Below are 27,211 nucleotides of genomic sequence, written 5' to 3'. Positions count from 1 at the left end.
TGGCGGCCGGGGAGGAGCCGCGCTCGCCGAGCCCGCCCGGCGCAGCCCCATTTCCGGCGGGCGGAGGCGGCGCCGCGGCCGCCGCTGCTGCTGCCGGGCCGGGGCACACAATGGGCGGCAGCGGCGGGGCGGCGGCGCCGGCGGTGGAGGAGGAACGGGAACAGCAGCAGCAGCGCTGAGGGGCCGCCGCCCTCCCTCCCTCCCCGCGTCCCTCTCTCGCCGCTGCCATGGCCACCACGGCCGAGCTGTTCGAGGTGGGTGCGGGCCCCCCGCGGCCGCAGACGGGGGCCGGGCCGGCTCGCTGCGGGGATGCGGCGGCCTCTGCGCGGGGGAACGGGAGGGAACCGGGCGTGGGTGTGTGGGGCTGAGGGAGCGGGGCCAGCCTGGGCACTGCTGGGGGCTGCGGGTCCCGCTTGCCTCCCTCGCTCCCCGGCCGGGCTGCCCGGGTGGGTGACAGGCCATGCCAGGCCCGGTCCTGGCCCCCGGCATGGGCTGTGCCAGCGCCGCTCCTGCCGCAGTGAAATGAGGAAAACGACTTTGCCCTCTCCCTGTTACCCGCTGTGGAAAGGCGAATTGCTCACCCAAGGCCGCGCTGGAGCAGGGCAGGAATGGCAGGAGTGTGTCAGATTCTTCTCTGGGAATCACAGGATGTCCTGAGCGGGAATGGACCTACAAGGAGCATTTCCCTCCTGGAGGGAGTCTGCAGGAAATGTGGAGAGGGACCTTTTGCAAGAGCATGGAGTGGCAGGACGAGGGGGAATGGCTTCAAACTGACAGGCAGCAGGGTTAGATGGGATATTGGGGAAAAAATCCTTCCCTGTGAGGGTGGTGAGGCCCTGGCACAGGTTGGGCAGAGAAGCTGTGGCTGCCCCATCCCTGGGAGTGTTCAAGGCCAGGTTGGATGGAGCTCTGAGCAACCTGGGATAGTGGGAAGTGTCCCTGCTAATGGTGGCAGGGGGCTGGAACAAGATGATCTTTAAGATTCCTTCCAACCCAAACCATTCTGCGATTCTGTGACTCCAACTCCTGGCTTGGACCACAAGTTCCATGTGTTACAAACACAAAGTGTGTCCCCACCTTTGCACAGGGACTTTGTGTCATCTCATCACCAGGTGTCCTGTGTTTGCTCTCCGAGTCTCCCAGGAGCCAGTTGTTCATTTGGTGGGTTATCCCTGGGACACGCTTTGCCCAGCCTGCAGGAAAGGTCTTCCTGTTTCTCTGGAAGATCCTTTTATCTGTGGTTTATGTAAATGCATTGTGTGCACTCGAATTTATGAATCACAGTTATGACACACGAGCGTTGTGACTCACATCACTTGGCTTGCATGGTTTAAAAAAACAGCAGGACTCAAATACTGTGTTCCAAGTAGCTCCACGCCAGGCTTTGTACCCTCTCCAGAACTCTCTAGGAGCCCGTTGATTTCTCAACACGATGACAATGCAATTCTGCTCCTTGTGGGATGTTGAATGTGAGGTAACTGCATATGGAAAGAAAACTGTATGTTTTGGCTGCTTTGGGTCATGCAACAGTTTGTTGCATTTTACAACAGCAATAACGATGAAATTGGAAATTGGGTGAGAATTTTGCCTAGACACTGGGCTTGAAATTATATTTTTCAACATGGAATCCAGTATTTCTCTCTCTCCTGCTTTCACTACTCTTTCACTTCGAAGGCAGGAGAGGTTTTTTTGGCATTCACTAATTTAATGTTGCCGACTAAGTTTGAAGTTGCTGCCTTATAGGTCAGAACATGAAAATGTGCTTTTTATGGGAGTAACCCTTATCTGTGTACTGAGGGTGGAATTTGATTACCATGTTTTCATGACTGTGTGAGTTCTAAAGTCATTTTCAGCCTTGATATGGGACATTGTATAGAACCATCTGTGATGAAAACGGACACAACATGAACTCACTTCTCCCTCACCTAACTTAGAGCATAATTTAACAGTGATTACTTCTGAACTGGTTTTTAATTTGGCTGGGTCCAGTATAGTTTCATTTATGAAGACCGGATCAAACCAGGTTATCATCCATTTGAGGCCTATCTCTTATTAAATCAGGAGTATTGGCTGAATGGAGGGGATCACGTTAATTCATCTGGAGCCAGAGGGAAGTTCAAAGCTGTGAAGAAATTGACTGTTGGGGCTCATCTGATAACAGGCAAAGGACTTGCAAATGACATTTGTAATAGCTGATTTTCAGCAATTTCTGCAGAACAGGATAGGAGACTTAAAATAGGAATTAGGCTGTCAGCTCTGGGTAACCCTGTTATCAAGATAACATTTAAAAAAGCAAATGTATGTGGGAGATACAATATACAAACTAAACTAAAAGTTTTGGATTTGCAGTGGAACCTGGGAAATCATGTCTAACAAAGACACTGTTGAACTGCATTTATTTCTTATAAATCAAGATTATTTTGACCACACCCTTTGTGGAAATTTGGAAGAAAAAGCCCATTTTGTTTCTCTTTTGATGAATAATATCCACTGCAGTTAATGTTTCTTCAATAACACATACCAGGATTTATATGATATAAATATGATATATGATTAAAAAAACAACTGGAGAGCAGGTCTGCTGTGTAAGTGTCCTTGAAAAATATGTATTTTCCTGGTTATGCCCCTTTAAAATATTACACCTGCATATGGAGTGAGCCACAGCATTCCTTGCCATGTGCCTGGCTGGTTTCTGGGATGCAAGGGAGGGAGCTGTGGGAAAGATGGTGATTTTCATCTAAAGGAGAAGTGCTCAAAGAGCCATATTGGGAAGCTGGAGGATTCCCCTGAAGGGAATGTTGCCTCAAATGGCTCATTTCACCTATAATTAACATCACAATTGTGCCCAAACTTATAGATGTAGAGATGGCATAAGGAGAGAATTAACACTTGGTATGAAAACAGGCCATTATGAGTTTTGCTGGAAAGGATTCATGTAAAGGAAACTTAATGTTGTGTGTCAGGAGGAACTTGGTGAAAGAGATGAGTGACTTGGAAGGAAATTGTTTTTATGTGCTGTCAACCGGTTTTGCAGTTTAACCAGCAAAACACAATTAGTTGAGTCAGTCTGTGAAGGAGTTGATGGGTGATCTGTTGAATGGGTGAAATTTCTGCCCTGTCCAGCAGGATTCAGAGTGTTGCAAAGTGTATTGTAAAAACTTTTTAGTGGCTGGGCCTGACTGGATAGGACATAACTTGTTTCTGAGGAAACAGCCCTTGAACTGGCAATATGTGTTTTTCAGCTCTTGGTTTTAGTTATTAAACTGTCTCTATAATGCTGCTTTTCCCTTCTCTATTACTTGTGACAAAGTTGCAGACACATTGATACAATAACCAATGTGATATCTGTGGAGGTCTGTTTATTTTTTCTTATTTTCATTTTTGAAGACAAGGCTTTACCAAGAGCAGGGTCACATGTTTCGTCATCAGAAAATACCGCTATTAACCAGAGCTACTACCAGCTCAGTTTTGAGTTGTTTCACACTTTTGAAACTGTTGCTGTGTGTAATTTAAAAGGCTTCTATGAATCCTGATTGTTGTGAGAATCCTTTGCTTGCTGATTTTATGTGTGCTGGTTTTAGTGCCTGATCAATGCTGCTAAATCACCAATGAAGCTGAAGTGATAAATACATTTTTTTTTAAGGATAGATGTTGGACTGTGTTTAGAGTAATTTAGTATTAACCATGTGATGAAATTGAGCTGGTGGAAGTATTAGGTCAGCTGAAATAGGAAGTCTTGGTTTTATAAATGAGGTCTCTATTAAGTAGAGAAATAATCTTAACTCTTTGGCCTTGAGCAGTATTTTTATGGAAGGCCCAGCAAATACTAGGGAAGAAACTTGCATAACCTTGAGCTTTTAGCATCACTCCTGCCCTGTTTTTTTCTTCTTGAGAAAGCCAAGTCCGTCATCTGTTTGTATGATTTGTTTTTTCCCTTTTTGTCAGCCTTGTTTCTGCAGCTGCAGTTTGATGTTGCACAGTGTCCGGTGGCATCTCGGGTTGTTTTTGCCACAGGGCAGTGCTTTGGTCACTTCTGGGTGTGATGCCATGTTATGACCTGCACCAGAGGGTTAAACAACTGTAACAAAAAAGACTGACTTTGCCACATAATTGCTTTAGACAGATGAATTCCCCTGTGTGTTTGCTGTGCAGCTGATGGCTGGTGATGTAACATCTCAAATGAGCGGAGCTGCTGCAGGGTCAGACACTGCCAGGACAAGCCACAAGCTCAGCTGGAAATAACGTCATAGAATCCTAGAATGGATTGGGTTGGAAAAGACCTCCCAGATCATCAAGTCCAGCCCTTGGTCCAACTCCAGTCCCTTTACCAGATCATGGCACTCAGTGCCACGGCCAATCTCAGTTGAAAAACCTCCAGGGATGGGGAATCCACCCCCTCTCTGGGCAGCCCATTCCAATGCCTGAGCACTCTCTCTGCAAAGAATTTCTTTCTGATCTCCAACTTCAATTTGCCCTGGCAGAGCTTGAGCCCGTGCCCCCTGTAGGTCATTTAGAGGCATCTCTTCCCAGACTTCCACCAAATTTTAACACCTAGACTAGATGCTCAAACTCATCATAGTAAGAACAGTGTTCTTTAAATTAAATATGTAAACCCAAGAGGTGATGGGGTAATTGTCAGCACTGTACTTGCTCTTTGTTGTAGTAAAGCTTCTAAACACTTTCAAAATGATGTGTGAGCAGCTGCTTAAGGAACAACCTGCTGTGGCACTTTGTAAGGAGTTTTTGTTCTGTGGCCAGGAGCCTTTTGTGGCAGATGAATACATTGAACGCCTGGCATGGAGAACACCTGGAGGAGGTTCCAGAGGTGGAGAAGCTTTTGATCCGAAAAGGTAAAACCAAATTGCGTAATGGTTGAAGTGAATGAATCTCTAATTGTACTGTTTTATTCCACATATAACAAAAAGCCTGTGTGTAGAGTTGCTGTGTGTCCAAGAAGGTTTTCACTTGGGAGAACTGCAGAAAGTTGTGACCATGAGCCAATTATTCAGAACTAATTGTTCAGTAACAAGATAGGGAAAGTTGCTTTCTGATTTAGACATTTTGCATGAAGGAGATGTTTGTCCTTGTCAGATGAATGTTCCAAAGGAGTAGAGATGCTGGATTATTTCAAATAGTGCTATTCTTTAGCTTTTGTACCAGCATTGGGCATCTTTCTAGAGATATTTAACCTAAGTGTTTTCATTTTCCACATGGTTACAGCTTAGGAGATGAACAAGTGCAAGAGCTGTTCCTTAGGGACTTCTCATCCACATGATCCTGTTCCAGACTGAGATGGTTTGTAGTAATTTAGGAATAACTTTATAGACGAGCTGCTGTTACTCAAAAGGAAATACCAAACACTTTATCAGCACTGTCAGAGGCCATTCCTTCTGGAGCAATCTGGCTCTTTGGAGGCACTCAAGAAGAGGAAAGATGTTGTTGGGTTTCTAGCAAGATGCTGAACCCCTGGCATTCAGTCTGGGGCCTGTATCCTCTGCAGAGCTTTCCATGTGATTTAAGCAGGAAGAAGCCTGGAAATACACAACATTGTTTCCTGGAGATGTTTCTCCACTTTTGCTCCTGGTATAGACTTTAGGGTGGTTCATGATTTGCACCAATACCAACTCAGTTTAACAGATCTTCTGTATTTCTGCTGGTTTGTCTGTGTTAACTTTAATGATGCACTTCCATGTATTTCAGGACAAGTGGGATAATCCTGCAACAGTAAATACTTTTCTTGTGGCATCTTGTAGTAGTGGGGAGGGAGCCAACATTAATATCAAAAAGAAAAAACCTTTTGCTGTATGTTTTCTGTTCTGTTTTTAGAAGATGCTGCTTTTGTTTAGTTGAAAGAGTGTTGGAATCTTTATTTATATTTTGAGAAACGTGACCAGAGCTGCCTCTTCTGCTTGAGATTCCTTCCCCTCTCACTATATTGGGTACTGTTGCTGAATAAGTGCTAAGTTGGCATAATATCTCTTTTAAAAAACAAACCCCAGGCTGAATCAGTTTGTTAAATTGATTAGAAACTGTCTGCACTTCTCTAGGCTTTTCTTTGAAAGTGTGCTTTGTGTCACCATCGTTTAGATTTTATTTTAAATACATTTCTATAACATTAAATCTGTTCCTTGGGGCTTTCTGAGGAATCTAATGCAACATTCTTACTCTTGGGCTTCTGGCAAGCAGGGAAGGAATCCGTGAGGGTGGAATGAGACATTCTGCTTTTCCCTTGTGGTTGCTGGGAGTCTGTAGCCTGTAGTTGGGAAGCCAGGAGAGGGGCAATGGGCTCATTCTGCCTTCCAGCAGCTCTGCAGGTTGGAGGCCTTCACATCCACAGTGCACCTTCTGAACAGTGTTTGTGCAAATGCAGATTCCTGAGTAATCCAGAAATAGCTCCCCGGAAGGACTTCCCATTTCCTCCTCTCTTCTGCTTTGACATTCAACCTGGACAGCAGAGTTCTCAAATGGTTCAGATGTTTGCATTTATTAGCATGAGTTTTATGGCTGTGGGGGATCTGTGAGCATCAGTGATTGAGGTGTTTGGAAAAGTAGAAGCTGCAAAAAATGACTGAAATGGGACAGAATGGACAAAAACAGGAATGAGAAGGGCAGAGACACTGAGAATGAAAAGAACAGAGGACATTTGAGAATGCATTGACATGTACTGTGGTTGGGGAGAGTAAAATGTGAGTCTGGAAGAAAATCGAAGTGATGGGAAAGGTAGAAAAAAGTCTTAACATGAGTATAGGAAGGCAAGAAGTGAAATCAGTCAAAAGAACATTATGAAACTGTGTATTAATTGCCTATTTAATAGGATGCTGATTTACAACTTTACAGTAACATATACAGTGGAAAATATTTTCCTATTGTGGCCCTTCCATTGCAGAGATTTAGTGGCCTAAGCTCTTTTTGTCCTTATGAGACTAATTTAGGGAAGATGGGGACATAGGGATTTTTGTGCCTGTGGCAGAGCCACGTTCTTGAGTGATTGGTATTTGGATATTCCCCTACATTGTCTTGGATTGCCATACACCTAATTCTTATGTAGGTATGGAGTGCTGCCCTGCTAGGGGGATGGAGTTTAAATCAAAATAGCCTTTTTAAGTTAGATGTGGTTATATCAGCCTTGTAGGCAATCTCTTTTCTTTGAGGTATTTTAAGCTTTCTGCAGAAGGCAATGTCTTTGAAACTAAAGTGTGTTTTCCTGTATTTTATTCTAAATCAGATTATTGGAAGAGTTTGTAAATCATATCCAAGAGCTACAGGTAATGGATGAAAGGATTCAGAGAAAGGTGGAGAAACTAGAACAGCAATGCCAGAAGGAAGCAAAGGAATTTGCCAAGAAAGTGCAAGAGCTGCAGAAAAGCAACCAGGTAAAGTCTAAAGAGGAGAGTCAGTGCAAAGCTTTGTAAGTTTTAAAAGCTTCTTTAGTGTTTCCTGGTACATTGGCCTGGTCTTTGAGAGAAGAATAAAAAGAGTTTGGTGGAAAACAATTTCTCCTGTCAAAGGGGGCTTATGTGCATGTTCCATTAATGAGTGTCTCCAATGCTGAAAGTAGAGTCTTCACAATAGTTTAAAGGAAGACACTGAACTTTAATGGGTTGTGTGTAATTAATTAGTGGCTCTGAGCAGGCTTTTGGTTCTGAGATGCACCACCTGCATTCACTGTGCCTCTTATTTAAGTAAATCTAGTGTTTCCTGGAGTACATTAAAGGGACTCAGGAGCTCAGTGTCTGTGTCTCTGTTGTCCCAGGTTGCCTTCCAACATTTCCAAGAACTAGATGAGCACATCAGCTATGTAGCAACCAAGGTCTGTCACCTTGGCGACCAACTGGAGGGGGTAAACACGCCTCGGCAACGGGCTGTGGAGGCTCAGAAGCTGATGAAATACTTTAATGAGTTTCTGGATGGAGAGCTGAAGTCTGATGTTTTTACAAACTCTGAAAAGGTAAGAGCTGTCAGCGGGATGAAAGCAGTTCAAAGCAATGAGCGGGGCTGCCCTAATTACAAGCTGCTACCATGACTTACCATGGTCAGACTTCAAACCACTGAGTGACTGACTTGTTAAAGTTGCATTGTTCTGAAATGTAAATTAACAAGACTGGGCTGCAGATTGCTGATAAAGCATTTGTATTCAGTGATGCTTAATGTGGCAATGTTGGCATTTTTTCATTTTATGAAATTATCGGAGATTTGAGAAGCGCTGGGAGGGCAACTTTGGAGTGCACACAATATCTGCCTCTTCCCTTTGAACCCCTTGCCTCAGATCCATCCTGTAATGCAGAACGGTTCTGAATGCAACTTCTTTGTGAAACTTTGCTCTGTTGGGTCAGTCCACTGGCCTTGGATACCTTTTTGTCACAGCATGCCTTGGGGCTTTGTGTAGTCCTGTGGTTATGTCTCCACCCTTGGAATTCAGGGGGACTGGGCAGGAAAACTTCAAAGAAATGTTAAAGCATTTTGTTTTTCTTATGCTTCAAGAGTATGTTCATTAAGCAAATAGAAGCTGAATGGTGTGGCAAACAGAAATAAACTGCAGGAAAAGAGTCCAGCTGTAAGCAAAAGGGCACATATTTCATCTCCCTATACAGATTAAGTAGTTGATTTGGTGGAGGTTTTTTTAGTGTTGTTGGTTTGGTGGGGTTTTGTTTGTTTTTCAGGTGTATTCTGAAGAATCTTCTCTCTCCTTAAATCCTGTGCAGTGGTAGGATTGAAGTCAGGAAAAAATTATAATAATGTGGGAACAGCAAAAACTTGGTTTGCACATTCAGCAAAAAAATATGTGCTTGAAATGCAGCTCATGGAAGACCTGAGAACAGGTTAATAGTCACCCCCTCTACAGAGCTGGAGGTATCTCAGGGAAATGCAAAACTAATAATTTCTTATAGTTGTATTCCCAGTGCACAGTGACTTTCAGTTCATGGTCTGTGGATATTTGGTAATTACCAGTTGATAGTTTGCCCTAATTCAAGAGGGAGCACAGGAAAAACTTCCTTGACTTCCAAAGGAAACAGAAAAGTTTCAAAATAATGAAAGTTCTTCTCTGACCAGCCTTTTCCAGATCTCCATACATTTTTCCCTTTTATTTTCTATTTTGTAACAAAACATGCATTTTAAAAAGATTTAATGACAGGATGGTAAATAACAAAGCATAAGTTAGAGTTGTGTTGTCTGCTCAAGAGTCTCATAGAATTCAGTTTTCATTTTATTTGTAAATTGAACTTTCATAATCCACCCTGTTGGAGGATCAGAAAAATCTGGTATATGAAGAGGCTAAACCGGGAAATTTGTAAACAAATGAATCTTTATAACCCCCCAAGAATAACAGGACCCTCAGCAGAACTGGCAGAATACAAACACAGCAAAGACTTGTGCCAATCTGTAGGGGAAGTGTGTGGGAGCACAAACAGGAGTTTCTGGATACAAGTTATCTTGCTGAGACTGGTTTAGTTTCAGTCAGGTGGATTCTGTACCTCTTTGCCTCCTGGTTTAAACAGGAGGAAGTGGTGTTTGTAAAAGAACCTGCCTAGACATGTGCTGTTACACCTTACTGGGTCTTTGAACTAAAAATAGCTCTAAACTATAAGTGGCAGATATTCTTAAATGTAAAACCTTGGCTTTTAGATGGTGTTTTGGAGGGTGTTAAGATATTTTTTGTGCTATGCCAGCCCTCCCAAATGTGGACTTTTCTTTGAGACCTTGAGGGGAGAGGATACCATGAAAGGAGAGGCAGGAAAAGATTTGCAAGGCAGTTACTTCCTAATTGATATTTTTTTCATTAGTGTCAGTTCTTAAAGTCCACTGGATTCCCTTTTTTCCCTCTACACTCAATTTGTTGCTTTCCATATTCCTTTCTCTTGCTCCAATTTCTACCTTGTCACCTCCGTGAAGGTTTTCCCTCCAGTATTTTGCCATCCTGCGCTTTGTGCATCTTCATCCTCGGAATCCTTGTGATTTCTCTTTTCCTGCCACCAAACCAGTCCTTCTCCTGTGCTGAAGAGCCTTCAAGTGAGCAAATCACTCCACTTAACACAATTGAACTATCAAAATGATCTGGCAGCTCACTTGTTCATCGTGGAATAACATTGTACTGCTTAATGTGTTTACTGTTATTCTTATGTCCTTTTCTCTGTCCTGTACTCAACATTATTCCATTATGCCTTTTAAGTAGTGCATAAAGGTCTCCTGTTAAACTTTTCTCTTGCCATTATTTCTCCCTGATTTTTCAGTTGTTTTTTTTCAAATATATTAGAGAATCTATATTTATTTTTATTTTAATAGTGTACAGAAGCCTGATTCAATTAAAAATGAAATATGTTTGTGCTTAAGCAGAAACCCCAGAGAACTGATTTGTCATGGCCACTGTTGTGCATTATTAAAACCCTGAATTCAATAAAATCTAAGTTAGTTAACAGCTAGAGAGGACAAAGAAAATGTGTTTGTGGCACTTTTTTATTTGTGTGGGTTTTTTTGGTTTGATTTGATAGCGTTGGTGAATAAGTGCTGATACATGGCCTGTTCTCCTGACTTCAGTATTGATCACAATTGTTGGTGTTAGGGTTGCTGTAAGCCAATGGAAATACCTGCTCTTTCACTGGATTTATTTGAGGAGTGTAGCTGCTTTTGACTTAAGAGGCTATTGTGAGCTGACAGTTCAAAACATAAGCTGCTCTTAATAATCAGAGTGGATATACTTTGAGTGCCCCTATTTTTGCTGAACAACCAGCCTTGTGTGATGCCTGTGCTCTCTATTCTTACCTGTGTGCCTGCTTCTATTCTTGAAAAGTTTTAATCCAGCCTGCTCTGAGTGCTGGGAGAATAGGATTTCATTCCTTCCTTTCCTCTCACTTCAGTTCCCGGGATCATCACTAACAGGAAGAACAAGATAAACTGCATATTCTCCATGTTCTCCATTGTGTCAGCTTATAAAGGTTTTAATCACAGAATAATTCAGACTGCAAAAGCCCTCTAAGATCATTGAGTCCAACCGTTCCCCCAGCACTGCCAAGCCCACCACTGTCCCATGTCCCCAAGTGCCACCTAGACAAGGCTTTCAAATCCCTCCAGGAATGAGGATTCCACCACTGCCCTGGGAACCTCGTTCCAGTGCTTGACAACCCTTCCTGTGAAGAATTTTTCCCTAATATCCAACCTAAATCTCCCCTGCCACAATTTGAGGCCAGTTCCTCTTGTCCTATTCCTTGTTTCCTGGGAGCAGAGCCCGACCTGCCCCAGCTTCCCCCTCCTGGCAGGGAGTTGTAGAGAGTGAGAAGATCCCCCAGAGCCTCCTTTTCTCCAGGCTGAGCCCCCCCCAGCTCCCTCAGCTGCTCCTTGTGCTCCAGACTCCTCTCCAGCTCCATTGCCCTTCTCTGGACTCACTCCAGCCCCTCAATGTCTGTCTTGTTGTGAGGGACCCAAAACTGATCCCAGGATTTGAGGTGTGGCCTCACCAGTGCCCAGCATGGGGGCACAGTCACTGCCCTGGTCCTGCTGCCACACCATTTCAGATCCAGGTGCCACTGACCTTCTTGGCCCCCTGGGCACACCCTGGCTCATGTTCAGCTGCTGTCAGTCAGTGCCCCCAGTACCTGGAGCATCTTTCACCATCCTCATTAAGGTGCCTTTCAATCCCCAAGACATCCCGGAGCTGTGTCTGGTTTGGTCCTGTCAACACTGCTTAGATCCACTGAACTTCTGTTGGATCCAGCTCTGTTCCTGCACTTTCACATTGGTGTTTCCTGTTGTTTTATCCAGCCCAGTGAAGCTGGAGTCACTAAGCAGTACTTAGATGCACTTCCCATGCTGATCCATGGTGGGAGAATAAATGGGAAAAGGTTTTGCTGCCCAGGACAGAGCACAAATAATGCATGCTGTGTTATCTTTATTTATTAACTTTTGTATTCATGCAGCTATTCTTAGTTTGTGGCTATGTAAATAACTGACTTTCATCTTGGTTTTTGCTTTAGACCTCAGAGTTTATAATTTCTAATACAGCTGCCATTTCTCCTTTGCTTTGATTCCCTTTTTCCCCTTCCTCCCCTCTCCATGTTGAGCAAGGTCATGGCTCTTTTGGATGCAGCTATCCAGCCAATTCCATCAATTGTAAAGAATTTTGTAGTGCTTTCCTTGGCAGGGTTAACAAGCCACATCCCTTCTGAGTTCAACAGATGTCTCTTCTGGCTGGGTCTGAGTCAGTAAGAGTCCCAATCACTGCTGAAGTTTGATGTTGCAGTTCAGCCAGCTCTGTGTTATATGTTTTATTCCCAAATGGAATGGTATAGATTTCCATGAGACTGTTCTATCCATAGTGTGATCTAATCAGCCCTGAGGAATCTTTGTCCTTCAAGCTCTGTTGGCCTAGTGAAGTGAAAGGCTGTTTGTCCAGGGAGCTCACACACCTCCACAGACCTGCCAATCACAGAATCAGAGAATCAATTGGTTGGAAAAGACCACCAAGATCATCAAGTCCAACCCTTGGGCCAACTCCAGTCCCTTTACCAGATCATGGCACTCAGGGCCACGGCCAAGCTCACCTTAAAAACCTCCAGGGATGGGGAATCCACCCCCTCTCTGGGCAGCCCATTCCAATGCCTGAGCACTCTCTCTGAAAAGAATTGTTTTCTGATCTCCAACTTCAGTTTCCCCTGGCAGAGCTTGAGCCCATCATGCCCCCTTGTCCTATTGCTGAGTGCCTGGGAGAAGAGACCAACCCCCACCTGGCCAGAACTTCCCTTCAGGGAAGTTCCCAGTGGGAACATGTAACAAAGAGTCTTCCCCGTGTTTTGGCCTATATAACTTTATGTTAAAGAAAAATACCTTAAGCATCTTAAAAGTACATAGAGGAAGAACTTGAAGGGGTTGATCTCTTCCATGGGTATGTCAACTCAACCAGCTTTAGAAGTAGGAACTGTGTGCATGAAAATTGGGCAGTGGGGGGGAGGAAAGGAATAGCCCATAATCAGACCTTTAATAATTCTGTCATGTTTTCCTCTCAACAGATTAAAGAGGCAGCTGATATTATTCAGAAACTACATTTGATTGCACAGGAACTGCCTTTTGACAGGTAAAAATCTATCTGAACATCTTTTTAAGAAAATAAATCTTCACATAGCTGTAATTTTGTGCTGCTTCCCTTGCCTCCCCTTTGGTGCTGTGCTCAGTGATTTGTGCAGCTGCTGAGCTGGATTGTGTGCTTATTTCTCTCTCCTCTATTCTCAAATTTGTGTTCACGCGCTCGTGTTGTAGGATCATCTTTACATACACATCCTAAACTGCTTAAGAGACTTTTAATGGGATAATTTTGCTTTGCTGACTTAATGCTAGATTTGAATTAGATGCTTGTAGGTTTTTAGGGATATAAAGCGGGTAACTTTTCTGTCGTCTTTGTGTTACATGTTTTCATTTTTAAGTCGAGTGCCTCTAATTCATGCTCTGGGATGCCTATGATTCCCCTTGTGATGTGGATTTGAATTTAATCATGCTATTTTTTTGTTGTTAACAGGTTTTCTGAAGTAAAATCAAAGATAGCAAGTAAGTTATCTCTGCAGTTCAATCCATATTGCTATATTTGCATTGTTAAAGATGATTAGAGCAGTGAGCAATACTGTCAGTATTACAGTTTTTGTCGGTGCCTGATGGATTTTTGTTGTTATCCCCTTTTCCTCTCCAGGTAAGTACCATGATTTAGAGTGCCAGTTAATTCAAGAGTTTACCAGTGCACAGCGGAGAGGAGAAATCTCCAGGATGAGAGAAGTAGCAGCAGTTTTGCTTCATTTTAAGGTAAAAACTGAGGGGTTTAATTTAAATACATGACTTAAACAACCCATAGTACAACAAGTGCCTGTTTTAAGTGAACACCTTGCATGGACACAACCACCATGTGAGATAATGTGTGTCACTTCAATAATAGCCAGATGTTCCCTCTGGAATCAGATGCAGGGGAATAAAGGGGGCAGATGATGGGGATTTGAAGGCAGTATCAGTGCAGAACATTCTAAGATAATCTTTTCTTGCATGTGTGTAAACTGACTTTTGTGTTTGAGAAATAATGTTGAAACTTGTGTTGTATAACCATGTAGAGTGGTCATAAATGAAGTGATGTTGGATCTGTAGCAAAAATGGGTTTGGAAAAGTCTACACTTCCAATAAATCTCTGGTGTTTTGCAATAGCTTTCTCAGGTGTTTAATTTCCTTGATTTCATTCTAAACTGAAGGCATGAACAATCTGGTTTAACACTGAGTTGTTTTGCTCCTTCTACAGGGCTATTCCCACTGTGTTGATGTGTACATAAAACAGTGTCAAGAGGTAATGCAGGTTATTTTACATGTATTTCTTTAAGTGTTGATTTATTTAGTCATACAGGTGGTTGTAAATCTGTTCTGAAATGTGTTTCTGAATCCCTAGGGTGCATTCCTGAGGAATGATGTCTTTGAAGATGCAGCCATTCTGTGCCAGCGAGTGAACAAGCAAGTTGGAGAAATCTTCAGCAATCCAGAAACTGTGCTAGCCAAACTCATTCAAAATATCTTTGAAGTTAAACTTCAGGTATTTCAGAGTTTAACATGTTGAAGTTCATTGGGGAAACTTTTAATAAAAACATATTTTATCTAGTAACAGCATTTAATCATAACTCATTACTCTGTAGCAATTCAGACAGATAATCAAGCCTGCATCAAATAAAGCTGCTTGTGCTCTGGATACAGGAAAATGCTCAAATTCAATATGTAAAATTATTAGGGAATTGGTATATTCATTGGTTAATTCATGAGATGTCACATGTGTATTTGATTTCTTCTCTATGCCCCCTACCAAGAATGTGTCAGGAAAAGAAGTTTCACATTTAATAAGTATCTTTAACTTGTTCATTCTTGGGATTGGGTATCATGTATGAGGTTGGCATTGAATAAATGAAAATAACTTATGTTGTGAATACTGTCTTGCAGCTAATGCAATATTTATATGAAAATCTAGAATAATTGAAACTATTAAATTTTCCATCCTGCAAATACACTCAAGTTCTTAAAGTCAACAACATGACGTTCCTTGCAAAAAGCAGTTTCCCTGTAGGTGTCATTCTTACAGTGTAGAGATTGAGCTTGTGTCTCAGCCCCAGTTTTCTGTGTCAGTTTTGACTTAGTATGTTATGGTAAATAATATTTTTATCCAAATATTCAATGACAAGAGAGCTCTAAGCTTGTATCTGCTTTGTGTATGTATTATGATAAGCAAATATGTAACCATCTCCTTTGCTTACTGTCAACTGCAGAGATGCCCCGAGGCCTCTGGTGCTTTTGATTCTTAAAAGGAGAGGATTTTGTGTTAGTTGGTCAAGCAAATTTCCAAAGCCATCTGTCTTTTGTCTTTGCTTCACACATTACTGCCTTTATTATTAAATACTTTTCTTCTAAAAGATGCATTTAACTCTCTCTGTAGATAATGCAGGATGTGTAAATTACAGATTTAAAAACAAAGGGTGGATGAATTACCTAAAGTAAGACATACACTTTGCAGGAAATTATATATAATGTAGGAAGTGGTGAGTGTGTCCTGTGGTTGTCAATTGATCTTCTAACAGATGTACCAAATTTTACAGGGTTATGTAAAGGACCAGCTGGAAGAGCACAGGAAATCAGATGCAGAACAGTATCTCAAGAATCTCTATGATCTATATACAAGGTATTTATATATCCATGATGAAATTATTGTTGCAGATACTAACTTGGAATAGGTGGATTGGTTATCAAGATGTAGAAAGAGAAGCCAGAAATGTAAACTTCTCATAAAAATGAAGAAAGTTACATGGCCCTTGACTTTTGCAATGATGGCTTTCCCAAAGAAAATTTTAAATTGCCAGTATTATTTTTAATTGGAAATACTTAGTGTGGTGATCTTTGAGAGTCATTTTAAAACTGTGCAGCAGCCAGTCCTCCCCATCTCACTGGCAACTTGACTGCAGTTGTGCTGTGTGTAATTAAACATGAATTAGGGGAGATTCTTGCCTTAAATGCAGATCTGCTCCAAGCCTTGCAGGGTTCTGTTGTGCTGTGTACTTTACAAACATGCAGTTCTGTAATTCATCCAAACTCAACCTTTCCCTCCCCTTCCTTTCTTTGTTTCCTTTGCGTAAAGAACCACTAATCTGTCAAGCAAATTGATGGAGTTTAACCTGGGTACTGATAAGCAGACTTTCTTGTCTAAGCTTATCAAATCCATTTTCATTTCCTACTTGGAGAATTACATTGAGGTGGAAATTGGTTATCTGAAAAGCAGGAGTGCTACGATTCTGCAGCGCTATTATGATTCCAAAAACCACCAAAAGAGGTCCATTGGCACTGGAGGGTAAGTTCCTTCTGGAAAGTTTCATGGTTATAAGATGGAAGGGAGGTGGCAAAAGGGGACAAACATCATATTTTCCATGTCAAATGTACAGTGATGAACCACAAAAGACCCACAACTTTTGATAATTTGCTTTCACTTCATGTTCTGCTAAAAAGTCTGTTACATGTGAAAGGTGATGGATGGTGTTTATACATATGGGAAATGAAAAATACCAGTTAAACCTATGTTTCAACTTAGGATCCAGATCCACAAAAGGACTGAAGCAAAACTAAGGTACCTAAAGCATGTATATGTGTGTATCTAAAAGCATACATTTTTTTTCACCTGCCCAGGTCTTGTGGTCCCCTCCCAAGACCTAGGAAGGGGAAAAGATCATAGCAATGTCAGTGAGAAAGCTCTTAGTGAGCCCAGAAGATTCAATGGACTTAGAGAAAGGTAAAACAAGACTTCATTATCCTCAGGGTAGAGAAACTAATAGAAATCTAATGAGAAGTGGGATAGGAAGAATCAAAACTTGTGTGAGGCAGAGGTGGAAAGGCCACTGCACCTTTCCAAGAGCTCAGTGTGTCAGGAGTGAGAAGTGATATGGAAAAAGCAGCAGCAAAGTAATTAAAAAAAAACCCCTAAATAAGAAAATTTAATTTTCTTGGGGAAAATTAAATTTATTGTAGTGAGTAAGTGTATGGGTTGTTTTATGCATGAAAATGTGTCAGAGCATGCTTGACTGAGTAAAGGGCTGCTGAGATCCCAGGAGGATGAGAGGATTCCTGGGTGTGGATGAGAGGGAAGGCTCTCAGTAGTGTTTTGGAAGCGCAGAGTGACAGTGTATGGAGTCTAAGCTTTGTCCATGGAGCACAAGTGCCACAGGATTCCATTGAAATGACTCTTATCCCACAAAGGGGAGTAGCTGGTCCCATGTGTGAATGTGCCATGGTAGGACACAGTTGGCCTTGGAGTCAGAGGTGGTAGTTCTGCATTTACTGGCAATGTTTTTTGAAGCTTGCAAGGCTTGTCTTAATGCTTGCATATCCTAAACTGTGTCTTGGGTCCTGTTTTGTTAACAACTAAAATATCCTAAATTGTTGCTGAATTTGAGTGTCAAAATTTCCATCCAGTGAAATCTTCTTTGGGCATATCTTTGTTTCAGTATTCAAGACCTCAAAGAGAGACTAAGGCAACGTACAAACCTCCCCTTGGGGCCAAGTATTGACACACATGGGGAAACTTTTCTGTCACAAGAAGTGGTGGTTAACCTTTTGCAAGAAACCAAACAAGCTTTTGAAAGATGTCACAGGGTAAGTTTTCTTCCTGTGATCTTTGTTTTGTGTGTGAAATTAAATCTCTTGAGGTTGAATTTTTGGTTGAGGTGAGATAGGAATAAGAAAGGACGTTGTTAAACAAATTCTGGTTTGTGTTTTTCACTGGAACAGGGTCATAGTGGAGGCTGAGGGTTTGCTTTTACATGTGGATCTGGTTGTATTTTGTGGGTTTCAGTGCTGCCTATTTTTGGAACTTTGGGTGATTAAACATACTGCCTACATTGCTTTTCCTCCTAAATTACACCCACAACCTGAGAAGCCTTTAGTGTGGTTTTCCTTTCGTGCTTCAAAAATGCAGGGAAGAGTTCAACAGTTGTTTCCTGTGTTGAGTGTCATTTCTTCTTACATTAGTGACTGATCACCAATAAAATGCTGAGAGGAACAGTCTTATCGTTGTTTGCCTTGGTAACCCTCTCCTCTTCTGGAAATGCTTTAGTCTAACAACAAAAACCATTTTATCTCTGATTAAATTGTTGCTTTTACTGCCTGTCAGTCATGTTTGTCTGGTACTCAGGGTACATGAAAACCTTGAAATGCTAAATGCTGATGATTTTTTTTATTAGCTAAACACACTGATTTCTAACAAATTTTAATTCCTCTAATATTTCACAGGAGCTGAGGGCAGAAAAACTGAACATTTCAGATATTTAGAAATTTTAATGTTTTATAAAGCTTAGCAGGGCCAGAGATAGAATACAGACAGAGCTCTGTCACCTGCACACCTGGGATCACTTCCCTCCCAGTGCTGAAAACCAGTGGCTGTAAGACAAGCAAACAGATCATTAATTTTGTCAGTATTGTAGTTCATAGAAGTGATTGTTAAATTCATAATATAAACTAACTTTTTCCAAATGTGCACAACCTTTTTTTCCTGCCTTCCTGTTGGGGTCAGATTAACCCAGACTTGGTCTAAAAATATTTATATTGGGGTAGAAACCCTGATGGAACTTGGCACATAAGGAGATTTTTAGAATTAGGGGTATAGAGTTTAGAGTTGAGGGTTTAGAATTAGGGGTTTAGAGTTGAGGGTTTTATGATCAAGGCAACTCAATGCAAAAGAGAAGTTACACATTGCCCTGGCTAATTAATTGTGACATTTATGTCACTTAACAAGTGTCTACCAACTGTGACAGCTTCAGGAAAGATAAGTTAGTAATTCTGGATGTAGCCATATATTGAAATATTTCAGTGTTTGAAAGTCTCTGTTGTTGGGTTTTTTGGAGAAAACGCAACAGAAATACCTGGAGTGTTGTTGTGTAAATTAACTGGAGTTGCAATATTAATCTTTCCTACTCCCAGCTTCTTAAAAGCCTTCACTTAATTCCTTAAAAACCAAAGCTGTATCTCTTAGGTACAAAAGCCCTTCCCATTTTCCTTTAGAAAGGGGATTTTCAGGCAGGTTGCTGTCCCCACTCCCACGTTGCTCACACTCCTCAAGTACAGGTGTTGTGTAAATGTGGGCATTGCTTCCCCTCCTGGAAAAGTTCATGCTCCATTGGCCCCCCCTGAACTGGGCTAAATGTAGCTGAGGTTCAGCTGCAGTATCTTTTCTGCATTATTTTGGAGGTCCAGCTTAACCCAGTGTCCTGCTGCACACTGTGGCCTTTATTCTTTATTAAAAGAATAAAAATACAGGGTGTGGATAAAGTCATTCCTTCTGTATACATTTTCCAAGCACCCAGTGGTGTGTACTTTGGGTAATTCCTCAGGTTACATCTGAAAATTTGTGTTTTAAGTACTATTGATTTTTTCCTTTATTATTATGAGAAACTGTTTATACATTTGCTTCTTGTAGCATCTTGTGGCAGCTTCAGTTTGCTTGGAAATGCTGAAGGGTTTATTGGTACTAAAGGCCTTTCCTATAATTCTCTATACAGATACTTTTCATTTAGAATAAAATTCCAGTTATTCAGGAGTACTTGTTACATTTTAAGCTTATCTCCCACGCAGTATCAAATAAATTTTCAAATCTGTGTAGAACTGACCTTTAGGATAATTTTTTCCTTTTTCTTTGAAGCTCTCTGATCCCTCTGACTTACCCAAGAATGCTTTCAGAATTTTTTCTATGCTTGTAGAGTTCTTATGCACTGAGCACATCGATTATGCATTAGAAACAGGCCTTGCTGGTGAGTACAGAATTCTCTGAGCATTTCATCTCCTTGGCCTTTTTGTGCAGATGATCTTTGCAGGTCCTGGCTGGGTCCTATTGATTGGCTTTTTTCACAACGTGTTGGTTAAATGAAATTTTCTGTGTTTTTGGAATCAACATTTAATGTCTTCCAAAGTGTAACTTTTATTTGGGGAATTGATGCACTTCTGTCCTCAAAAACATGTTTGTCACAGAAACTGGGACATCAGCACTACTGCCACTTCTAATTGTTCTCTGTGCCATAACAAGAGAATATTTTTATGCCAAGGCTTAGTGCCTTACTTTTTATAAGAATTCTGTGCTTGTTTGTACATTTCAGAGAGACAGTAAATAAGAAAACTGGCTGTTTAAAGAAGTTAAAATCTTGACAGTGAGAACCTGTCATTCTGACATGGCATAAAACTCACATCTGGAGGAGGTTTTAAATTGGCTGTTCTGTTCTCCTTTTAGCAGTCAGATATTTCTGTGCTTATGCCTGTTACCCAATATAGCCATGAGAAGTATCCCATATATGGCACCAGGGTAAATCTTTGACACTCTAAGCCTGTGATTTAAGCATTCATGGAAAAATTCTGCATATTTAAAAAGTCATCATGCTAATTATAAGAGCTGCATATCACCACAATCCTAATGAAACCTCCTTTGCTTTAGGCATTCCCTCTTCTGATTCAAAGAATGCAAATCTTTACTTCTTGGATGTTGTCCACCAGGCCAATACTATTTTCCATTTATTTGACAAGCAGTTCAATGATCATCTGATGCCATTAATCAGGTACCTTTATTTGGATCAGCACTTCCTTTGTGAGTGGTCTTTCTTTTGGTGAAGAAAACAAATTTTTTTTATTCCTCATCTCTTTTAAGAGGAGTTCATGCTTGGAGTAGTTGAGCTTGATATTGTGGAAGATAAAATACTATAATGGGAGGGGAAAGAAAGGAAGTTAAATTGGTTCCTTTGAAAACTAATGGAAGAGAGTGAGCTCCAAGAGGATTGATAGGTAGGAGAGGCTCCTTGGAGACATCACTGCTGCATTCCAGGTGGGACTAAAGGGGTTTGTGGCTGTTCCTTGGGATGGGAAATCTTCACTACATCCTGTTGGAAGCAGCAAATCCAGCAGACAAATTGGTTCTGGTATTTTAAGTCACACATTCAACTTTCTGTATTGTTGCAGTTCCTCTCCTAAATTATCTGAATGCCTTCAGAAGAAAAAGGATATCATAGAACAGATGGAAGTGAAGCTGGATATGGGCATTGATAGGCAAGTAGAGATTGAAACTTTGTTAATTATTAATTCATATAAAACTCCTTTGTGATGCATGTGAACTGCCCTTTTAAGCATGAATTATTCCTGAACACAAAACTGATACTTGAATATTTTTTAGAAATTGATAAATGTACATTGTTTAGCATAGGAAATTTAGATTTTGTGTGGTTAGAGGGTCACATGTTCCATGGCACATTTCTGACTCATAAAGAATTCTGGAAGGATGTTAAAGGATTTTGGTTGTGTTGTAAGAGTTCAATAATTCAGTTTTACCTTATTGTCTCAAACTCTTTTTTTTCTACTTTAAAAGAGGGAGAAAGGATGATTGAAATAGGTTAAACCCTTGCAGGATTTCCATTAGGAGCAAAGTTTGACAAAAATAGGTTAGATGATTTGCTGGAATCTGTGCAGTGCTGTGGATTAGACCCAGTCGTGGAAGTCTGTAGACCTGGAATAATTTTGATTCTGACATTGATTTGCTTTGAGGTTGTGACTCACTTAATCTTTTTTCTATGTCTCAGAATAAAAATGATGGAGTAGCTATAAAAATTGTAAATTAAAATCACAGCTGTTTTGCAGCAGAGGCAAATAATAAACTAACAAGCTTAATGTTAGGAAATGGAGCTGTTGTGTGGTGCCCTACTTTTGATTTGGTGCATTGTTTTCTCTAAGTGCAAAAAGAAAGGTGGAAATAGGGGATGTGTAAGTGGCAATTGAGATTTGAGCTGCTCCTGCTGCAAGTGACCTTAGAGATTTAAACACAGAGTTTGAAATACTTGAAGCATTGAGGCCACTGGCTTAGATCTGACAGATACAGGTTGGTCATCAGCATTAAACAGTTTGTGTGAAGTGATTAATCTCTTAAAAGTGATAGTAAGATTTAGAACAAGTCCCTGTTGGAAAACAGTACTTTCAAAGGTTTGTGGATGAGGAATTCAAAAAAATTAGTGTTTCAACAGTATAAAGGAGAGGTTAATTTTGAGATGAACATTACATGTAAATTGTGTTTGTGTGCCTGTTTCATGCAGCTTTGTGGTGCCACTGGTGCTGTTGAGAATGGATTGTCTTGCTTAAAGGAATGATAGAGTTTAAAATATAAAGCCATTTTCCTAAGCATTGTTGGGTTTTCAGCATTATCCAGTCTGGAAAAGTCCAAGTGTAGCTTCTTGAATGTCTTTCACAGCAATTGTCTACCTCTGTAAAAGTGATTTATTAGCCAAACAAAATTAGTTCAGCTGGTTTTCTTTCAGCATGTATTTTGTGTGAACAGCCTTCTGGGAGCCTTTATTGCAAATGGAAATCGAGGAGAATGAAAGATATGTCTTTAAATTTCTATTTCTTGTTGAATGAAGTGCACCTGAAATGCAAGTCTGTGCACAGGAAAAAAGGGAGTTTGTTCCCTCTTTGGATACATAAATTCTTCTTCCCTGCACCCCACCCAGCTGGAATCCTTCAAGGCCTCCAATGGCCTTGAGTGTTTTCAGGGAGGTTGGAGGGATGAGGGAGGTGAAGGAAAGGGGAGAGGGGAAAAAAGAGGGATGTGCCTGGCCAAGGTGGGCACTGGGAGAGGTTTGCAGCCTCTCTCAGCTGCTTTGCTGTTTGACCTTTGCTTTGGACTTAAAGGAAAGCAGGGCCTTGACCTTAGATAATGCTCTGAACAGGTAAATCCTCTAAGGGAGAAATAAACGACACTATAAAACTCCGTTAGATTTCTGACAACAAAAGTACCAAGCTGTGGCAAAGGGAGAGGTTTTTCCTTCCCCCTCACCCCTCCTTCATTTCCCTGTGTGTTCTGGTGCTTGTTCTGACTAATGTGCAACGTGATCTAATTGTGCTAAACTCTTTGGAATGCCTCCTTTGGGTTTCTGATTCCCTCTGCACTGAAGGATGGTCCCCAGTTTCTCTGAGGAGCTGCATTTGAATGGGTTACCTTGCAATTAATGTGTCCCCTTGAAGAGCAGGGATTTTTGGGCTGGTGCTCCTCTTTCCAACTGCTTACATAAAATCCTCTCTATGGAACTACATTGCAGCTCCAGAATGTCTGTGAAATGAAATAATTCCTTTGACATGTTCTAGCACTCCTTGCTTTTTATAAGAAATGTTTGCTTTTAGTCTATCTTAAATCTGTAAACTACTCAAATATTTGGTAATGGTGTTTTTTTCTCATGGCTTTATGCTGCTCACTTTGGTACAGAATCGTGTTAGTTTATGTAAATACAAAAATCAGGCAAATGGAAATGTTCCCTTCCCAACCCAGTCTGTATTTGTAACTTTAAAGGACACTGAATTGTATGATTGGACAGATGAAGCACATCTTGGCTGCAGAGCAAAAGAAGACAGATTTTAAACCCGAAGATGAGAACAATGTTTTGATTCAATATACCAATGTAAGTAACCCAAGTCTCAGCTCAGGAGTGCTATCAGGTACAAGGTGTTGTTCCTTGCCAAACATACATTAGACAACATGTGCATGTGCTGAATTTACTTCCATTTTGCACCAAGCACGTCCAAACTATTGTGGGCTATTTTCTCAAGCTGGGAAGGAACATGAGCAGTTTTGTGTCTGGTGTCAGACACCAATCAGAGGGTGCTGGAGGAACTGGCACATTCTTTCCCCTCCCAAGAGGCCCAGATTTGGAACAAGGCTTTTAGCTGATAATTAGCTTTAAGCTATCAGTTTCAGAAAATCAATTAGCAGGTACTCTCTAGTTGCTGGGTGTTTTTTCCCCTCAGAATGGCAGGAGCATGGCAGAGCATCACAGGTACAGCATGAACATTCTTTGCTGCACAGTGTTGTCTGGACCAGCAGATCTGGCTGCATCCCAGCCCAGGGACTGCTGGGGAGCTGCAGGTCTGGCTCACCTCCGGCTCCTGTGAGGGAACAGTGCAGGGAAGAGCAGAGAACAACCAATGGGAAGAAGTGAGAGCATTCCCTGAGTGCCTGCACCCAGGTGGGAATGGGAGAAGGGGAGCAGTAGGATGTGGAGTCTGGTACTATGTAGGAAGGGGGAAGATGCCTGTATGGCTGTTAATTTGGGTTCATAACTGCACCTGACAAGGCTTTTAATCACTTTCCCCTCCCCTGTATGGCTGTTAATTTGGGTTCATAACTGCACCTGACAAGGCTTTTAATCACTTTCCCCTCCCCTGTTTGGCTGTTAATTTGGGTTCATAACTGCAGCTGACAAAGTTTTTAATCACTTCCCCCTCCCCACCCACCCCTTGGTTGAGTTAAAAGTCAAAATTAAACTGTTCTATTCTGAATTGCTGTGAACTGTAACTTGAGTATTGTCCTGCATCCATCTTCCTGTTCATGTTTTTGCATCTTTATATGGCAAATAAAAAACTGTTGGAAAATTATTAGTTGGAGAGTGACAAATTTCAATGCTGTGTTGTGAAAGTTAAAAGATCAGTGGCTGACATGTGACTTATGATGTGGAAGCCACTTTGAGATTTCTAGAAAGTTTGTTACCAATTCATTCTTATTTTATTTTTTTTTAAATTTAGGCTTGTGTTAAGGTCTGTGGCTATGTTAGGAAGCAGGTGGAAAAGATCAGAAATTCCATGGATGGCAAGAATGTGGACACAGTTTTGATGGAGTTTGGAGTTCGTTTCCATCGACTCATCTACGAACACCTCCAGCAATACTCCTACAGCTGCATGGGAGGCATGTTGGCCATCTGTGACGTGGCTGAATACAGGAAGTGTGCCAAAGACTTCAAGGTAAGACATGAGGAGAGGATGCTCCTGTCAGGAGGGAGTATTTTGAAGCCCCACATGGACATTCTGTTCCAAAACTTGAAGCGACTCTAATGGTTTATATCTGATTCTTTCCTTTCTCTTGCCCACAGATTGCGCTGGTGTTACAGCTCTTTGATACCTTGCATGCACTTTGCAATCTTCTGGTTGTAGCCCCAGATAACTTGAAGCAAGTTTGCTCAGGAGAACAACTTGCTAATCTGGACAAGAACATCCTTCACTCCTTTGTTCAGCTGCGTGTGGATTATCGGTCTGCTCGTCTCGCTCGTCACTTCAGCTGAGAGCACAGCAAGAGCTCCTGTACCCTTGGGCAGGCCTCAGTTGTCAGAAAGCACAGGGAATGATCCTTACCAACCATGGGTGTAACTTTTGTGGGACAAGGACTGTTCAGAATAAAGCAGCAGCCATATTGAAACATGACAATGTAGAAGGCGAGCAGGTAAAAATCAGAGTGGTGTTTCATGTAAGGTAAAGTTCTCCCACTGAAGAATTTCACAACTCTACTTGCTACTGATTTTTTTTGTTGCTTTTTAATGGGAAACGTGTTGGTGTAGGAAAGCAAGTGGTGCATTGGAAGTATTTTAGTCCTCATATTGAATGATGAGATACCGTTTGTTAGACTTGAAGTACAGAGCATAGTGTAGGTAATGGATTACATAGAATAGACCAGTGTAAAAACATCCTCCATCAGTTTTAATGACTTAGACTTCAGCACAGCTAATCATAATCAAATTATCTTTGATTGGTGTTTCTAAGTCATTTCTTTCATTTAAAACCTTATCCTGCTCAATGTAATTTCTTGCTCTAATTAATTAGCTCGGAATTTCTTTGAGATGTAGGAGTAAAAGCAACACTATCCCAAAAGATGTAATTTATTCATTGTGTAGCATTCTAAACAGAACTGAAGTGGTGAAAAGTTTTGGATTATTTTTTTTCTTCAGCTCTTTGGCTTTGTTTTTTTTACCTAATAGTCAAAGGCCCACTGGAATGTACTGGCATTGTATGATCTGACATTATTGTTTCAGTTTGATACCAGCACACTGAATTTTATACATGCTCCTGGAGTAAATGCAGCTGCCTTGCCTGAGGCATCCTTATTACAAAGTGAAGGTGCCCATTGTTGGGTTAATAAAAGAGAACTTTCTCCTGCCTCTTGTTCTGTATGTAAATAAATTCAAATCCTAATTAATTGAAAGGATAAAATGTAGCCCAGTTTTTCCTATGTGGCTCTGGCCAAAGCCTTGAGTAGAAAATTCCTGTGCTGAGCAATATAAAATGTTGAAGTGTGTAAAAGCTGCTCTGCCACTGATCATAATTTTAATACTAGACACAGGCTACTCTGTGTCCCTTGTGCTCCAGTGATGTTTGAAACATCTGGGGTGGTTTTTCCACAAGCAGTTGAAAACTGTTGTAAATAAACCTTTTTTTCAGAGTGGGCTCTTGTGGAAGCCAAGGTGGAAGTGCAGTGGTTTATCTTCAATCTGACCTGCATCAGCCCTGGGCAAATCCGCCCCAACATGCTGTTTGTACTGTGGGCTCAGCTGTTATGGAAACTTCTTTCTCTCCCACCTTCAGAGCAGCATTTCTATGAATTTACATTATGGGTTGGTCAAAGAATTCTCTTTTCTTCTCTTATTGATGAATTCCCAGGTGCAGTCAATATTGCCAAGAGTTGTGTGGAGCTTCTCTTGGTTGGCTGAGGTTCTCCTGCTTCATTTTATATTTAGCAGAGCGTTGTATCAGTGAGCAGGGGAATGGATGCCAGAGTGTCTCCAGGTATTCCAGGGGACTGGCTGCTCTATTCCTTGGCCAGGGCAAGGCCACAAAGAGTTTGGGACACTGGAGGGGGCACTTGCTTGTACTGCTGCCATTTGTTTTCAAAAGCTCTGATGTGAATTCAGATGATACCTCTCTGTTACCTCTGTAACTGAAAGCCAACAATTTTAAGGCTGTGGTTTTATTAACCAAAATCTTTCTACAAAAATAAATAAACAAAGTGTCAATTTGTAAAGACTTCAGAACAGCGAACATCATCTTGAGATTGCAGATCACAGAAGTGCTTCAAGAACTTGTTGTATGATTCTTTGACTTTTTTTAAGGTTGTATGAAATGTATCACCATATTCCTTGCTTTATTAGCTGTGTTTCCCATGCATATGCTCAGTGCAATATTTCCATTATGCCTGTTAACAGGAGGCAACAAAAAGTAGGTGAATACTTAAATTTAGATCTGTAAACTCTTCCTCAATAAAAAGAATTCCTTCCAGATACTTTTTTCATTTCATTTCCATGGTCTTCAAAGATATTTATACTCAATTGTAAAAGCCCTTCTATTTAAAAAAAAAAAGAAAAAAGAATAAAAGTAATTTTACTGACCAAATTTA

At 41.2% G+C, this 27,211-nt stretch overlaps 1 protein-coding gene across 1 annotated transcript; it reads left to right on the top strand.

The window, feature by feature from the left end:
- Positions 1 to 65: 65 nt before the first annotated feature.
- Positions 66 to 27,211, top strand: EXOC5 (exocyst complex component 5). Its single transcript, XM_071557273.1, has 18 exons — positions 66 to 254; positions 4,759 to 4,850; positions 7,226 to 7,373; positions 7,754 to 7,948; positions 12,999 to 13,063; positions 13,502 to 13,530; positions 13,670 to 13,779; positions 14,261 to 14,305; positions 14,405 to 14,545; positions 15,594 to 15,676; positions 16,130 to 16,339; positions 17,487 to 17,634; positions 19,676 to 19,784; positions 20,459 to 20,579; positions 20,977 to 21,063; positions 23,348 to 23,456; positions 24,577 to 24,792; positions 24,921 to 27,211. Exons 1-18 carry the CDS (start codon positions 228 to 230, stop codon positions 25,107 to 25,109), a joined length of 2,124 nt encoding a protein of 707 aa, XP_071413374.1. The 5' UTR covers positions 66 to 227; the 3' UTR covers positions 25,110 to 27,211.

This window comes from Pithys albifrons, chromosome 6 (assembly GCF_047495875.1).
Source record: "Pithys albifrons albifrons isolate INPA30051 chromosome 6, PitAlb_v1, whole genome shotgun sequence".
NCBI classification, from domain to species: Eukaryota; Metazoa; Chordata; class Aves; order Passeriformes; family Thamnophilidae; genus Pithys; species Pithys albifrons.
This window is presented reverse-complemented; position numbering and strand designations above follow the sequence as displayed.